The sequence below is a fragment of the Mytilus edulis genome, chromosome 4 (genome assembly GCF_963676685.1).
Source record: "Mytilus edulis chromosome 4, xbMytEdul2.2, whole genome shotgun sequence".
Taxonomy (NCBI): Eukaryota; Metazoa; Mollusca; class Bivalvia; order Mytilida; family Mytilidae; genus Mytilus; species Mytilus edulis.
Window position 1 is genome coordinate 90,840,565 of NC_092347.1, and position 4,759 is coordinate 90,845,323.

General features: G+C 32.9%; 1 protein-coding gene across 1 annotated transcript; it reads left to right on the plus strand.

The window, feature by feature from the left end:
• The first annotated feature begins 345 nt into the window (after positions 1–345).
• LOC139518559 (uncharacterized) lies at positions 346–4,341 on the plus strand. Its single transcript, XM_071310048.1, has 3 exons — positions 346–387; positions 2,690–3,434; positions 4,255–4,341. The coding sequence occupies exons 2-3, from the start codon at positions 2,690–2,692 to the stop codon at positions 4,260–4,262; spliced, it is 753 nt and encodes a 250-aa protein (XP_071166149.1). The 5' UTR covers positions 346–387; the 3' UTR covers positions 4,263–4,341.
• Positions 4,342–4,759: the final 418 nt, after the last annotated feature.

The window sequence follows — 4,759 nt, forward strand, 5'->3', positions numbered from 1 at the left end:
TGTTTTAATGGAATAAACCAAGTTTTACATTTACCATGGAGTTTTTACACCTAGTTTCTTGATCTTTGGTAGATATTTTCTCATTCGTAACCGTTAACATAACCTCAATTTCAAATAAGTAATTTAGCATTGATATCAACCGTATTTTTTTTTTATAATTTTGCAAACTAAACTAATTTTACCTTTGTTTTTTCTTCGATCATTTACACTTTTAAAGCTATACAATTTAAACATCCATTTTAGAATAACAAAGTCACAATCCGTCATTTTTTATATACTATATCTACTATTCATCACATTAATTGTTTAATTTATGCTTACAAATAAGTATAAAATGGTCAAAGTTTTTATATTTTTCACCAGTCAGACCATTCCTCCAAAGACAAGGTAAGTAATCTCAGTATTTTGGTTAAAATTTTGTTTCGTTTCATTTTATTTATGTTTATCGTAGGGTAAAAGTATCATACTTTTTTTGGGGTAAGAACTCAAAGTAGAGAGAATTATTCCATAACGGTTTAAGGAATTGAAATTAGTGTTTTTGCAATGCAGTTCAAAATATTGATCAGTGTAAAATTTGGTTAAATACATACTTTTATTTCCAAAAATGACACATTATCAGGTTTTAAATCCTGTACTGATCATTGGTTGTTATCCGCAATATTTGTTATCATGTTATTGTCGAAGATAGAAATAAGCAGACACCTGTAATTCAGTGGTTGTCGTTTGTTTATGTTTTACACATTAGTTTTTTGTTAATCTTTTTTTAATATAAATAAGGCCGTAAGTTTTCTTTTTTGAATTGTTTTGCATTGTCATATCGGGACCTTTTATAGCTGACTATGCGGTGTGGACTTTGCTCATTGTTGAAGACCATACGGTGACCTATAGTTGTTAATGTCTGTGTCATTTTGGTCTCTTGTTGACAGTTGTCTCATTGGCAATCATACCACATCTTCTTTTTTAAATAGACAGTTTTCTTTTTCCTCTTTTATATTGTTTCACATTCGGTTATTCAAGTTACCTTTTATATTGTTTCACATTCGGTTATTCAAGTTACCTTTTATATTGTTTCACATTCGGTTATTCAAGTTACCTTTTATATTGTTTCACATTCGGTTATTCAAGTTACCTTTTATATTGTTTCACATTCGGTTATTCAAGTTACCTTTTATATTGTTTCACATTCGGTTATTCAAGTTACCTTTTATATTGTTTCACATTCGGTTATTTAAGTTACCTTTTATATTGTTTCTCATTCGGTTATTTAAGTTACCTTTTATATTGTTTCACATTCGGTTATTCAAGTTACCTTTTATATTGTTTCACATTCGGTTATTCAAGTTACCTTTTATATTGTTTCACATTCGGTTATTCAAGTTACCTTTTATATTCCACTATAGCATATGAGATTTGTTTATTGTTGCAGGCCATACGTTGTTCTATAATTTTCAAATCGTCGTTCTCTTTACTCAATTGTAAGGTGTTTCTTTCAAATATCATTACTGTTGTATGGTTTGATAAATTTTTGCAAAATGTTAAAAAAGACATCCTATTATAGTTCATATTTTTGCCTTATAACGTTCTTCTCATTTTGTTACTATTTTTTGGTTAGGATGCAATATTTGCATCATGGTTGAAGTTTTTTCCCCATTTATTCTATTCTTTATTTGATAAAAATTATTTTCTCTTTAAACAATTCAGGATAAGCATTTTTCCATATAAAGTGAAAGTATTCTATAAATATCTCATATCGTGTCCTAACATAAAAACGTATTCTCTGGCTTTCAAGTGTCAAGGTCGGAGCTTCTTTTTATTTTTATCCTAAATCCATCATATTGCTTCGACGCACAAAAGTCGTTCAGTGTGATTTTTATTTTCAAGCACGTGGTCTGCTTAGGACTGTTAGTTCCCGAAGGCTTCACCAGTCTGTACTTCTGTGTTGACATGCTTTGTTAGATTGTAAATCCCTTGTTTAAATAGTTAAGATATTGTTAAGAAAACGAACTTTTAAATTGCCTCAGGCAAAGTTTACCTTAGATTCGGTACTGGAGAAAAACATCAATTGTATCAAAGTGTATCTTTCCCGATGCAGTAGGTGCAAATCTTTAATCTTCCATTTAGATATTAAGTATATGTCAATAATATTGAATTTATTTCTCCCTTAATTTACAATAAAAGCAAACTTTTTGTCACGTCACTCACAAAAAAAAATAAATAATAAATTGGGAAGCGTGATATAAGATTAAGACTTCCTCTCAAACTTTTTGTAAGATTCTAGTTGAACTCTGGATTGAAATTTAAGAGTTACATAACAATGTGTATTATATTATGCAAATATGACCAAGTCACTTTTTATGTTATTGTAAACACAAAAAAAACTCGTTTGGAGGAATAAATTAGTAAGATTTTGACACAGTATCTACAAAATATTTTGGATGCACACCGGTTTAGAAGTAGTTTCTACAAAATGCTGTGTGCACGCCGGTATAGAAGTACACTGGTTCAAAGTCAGTAGTAAATAAAAAGAGAATACGGAAAGCCGAATTGATTGACACCGCCGTAGATGTATCATGTGCTTAAAAAAAATCGCGAGTTTAAAGAATAGAAAAAAAATAAAATGAAAACAAAGTGTTGCTTTTTACACTTTTTAATCTTCCATACGCAGTTAATTTTTCTTTGATTTTTGCAGATGAAGTTATCCATTTGCGTTCTCATTGCCATTTTCGGCTGTGCCTATGGCACTGGAAAGGGTGGTGGTGGTGGTGGTGCCATCATTGTAGGAGGTGGAAGTGGCGGTGGAGGCTATGGTGGATACGGTGATGGAGGTTATGGTGGATACGGCAGTGGAGGTGGCGGTGGAGGTGGATATGGAGGTTATGGTGGCTACGGAGGTGGAAATGGTGGTGGTGTCATCCTTGTAGGAGGCGGAAGTGGCGGTGGAGGTGGATATGGAGGTTATGGTGGTTATGGAGGTGGAAAAGGATACGGCAGTGGAGGTGGCGGTGGAGGTGGATATGGAGGTTATGGTGGCTACGGAGGTGGAAATGGTGGTGGTGTCATCCTTGTAGGAAGCGGAGGTGGATATGGAGGTTATGGTGGTGGAAACGGCGGAGGATATGGTGGATACGGTGGAGGAAACGGCGGAGGATACGGCGGTGGAAAAGGATACGGTGGTGGATATGGTGGTGGTAACGGTGGATATGGTGTTCAACTCGTCAGTTTAGGTAACCTCGGAGGAGGAGGTGGATATGGTGGATACGGTGGTGGAAACGGAGGAGGATACGGAGGATACGGTGGTGGAAACGGAGGGTATGTAAGCTATGGAGGTTATGGTGGTGGAAATGGAGGAGGATACGGAGGATACGGTGGATACGGAGGTGGAAACGGAGGAGGAAATGGCGGAGGATATGGATATGGAGGTTACGGCAAAAAATGTAAGATATATATCTGATTCGTCCGCGAAAGTCGACATGGCAAACCGATATAATTTACTTGTCTGTTACCGATAGTATATGATTTGTTGTGTGATAATATAACATAAAAACACAACAGAAATATCACACAATAGGCAAATTGCCTTAGAAAATTCAAAAACAGAAAGAGTTCATGAAATATTCCGAACAAAAATATCTTGTTGAATATGGCATTAATTTGTTATTGATCTGTAATAGATGGATAAAATTTTAGAATAGTTTTAAAAACAAGACTCCTATATTGTTAACAAATAACATTATATAAAAAACCCTGCTGTTTGGGATCTGCTGTCGACATTTTAAGTTCTAATAGAAATACACCATTTATAAGTATCCTGTATTTCAATTGGTCCATAACAAGTGTATGTCTCATGCCTTTAACTTGTAATATTTGTTTCGTTCATATTCAACCTCAAACTTTATATATAAAACAAAGTTTATCTTTATATTGTCTGAAGTGGTCTTTCCCAAACCCTTTTCATTTTTACCCTACAGGAAGAAGCTTGATCCTTTGTCACATAATAAAATTACATAACAAATAACGAACTTTACAGTCTCTTTTGATATTCGATTTAATTCAGCTCATAATCGGGGAAAATTTATTATTGAGATTAAATTTCGTTCATTTTGGCCATCGAATATTTCACTTCCCTCGACTTGTATTGATCAAAAGCACAACCTTAAACATATACATTGATTGTTTCAAAATAATTTTTGCTTGTTTTTTTGTATATTGCCTCAAAATAATAGTAATAATAATCTTTTTCTTATTCTTTTTCAGCCTATTAAAGTGTGGACCGTTATAACTGACAATTATACATTTGTACATACTAAGTAGTTTCCAAATAAATTGTTTTTTGCATTGAAATCATGTGTTTTACTTACAAGAAATCAAAATTAATAAAAGAGGTTATCAAAAACAATATTAGAAAAAAATATAAGTTGTGAAATAAAACAAGAAATTTGACGACAAATAACAACGAGCATATATTAACCTGACAATGGAAACACAAGAAGTCGGACATTCTATATTTGCAAATTCATACATAAGAAAATGGTATTCTTCAAAAAACGAGACTACAAAAACCTTCTAACCCTCTGAACCCATGTGTTTTTAAATAATTCTGATTGGCTAGTCATAGAAACATATCTATTAGTAGATGTTATGGCCTCTGAATTATCATGTTGTTCTGTTCCGCCGTTGTCCAATATATTATATATGTGCATACTTAAGGCCAAGAGTCAGTAATTTAGTCATTGTCTTTTATTACTTTAAATAATATATT

Bases quoted from the DNA above. Each gene is read 5' to 3' on its own strand.
- LOC139518559 (XM_071310048.1), top strand. From the start codon at position 2,690: ATGAAGTTATCCATTTGCGTTCTCATTGCCATTTTCGGCTGTGCCTAT.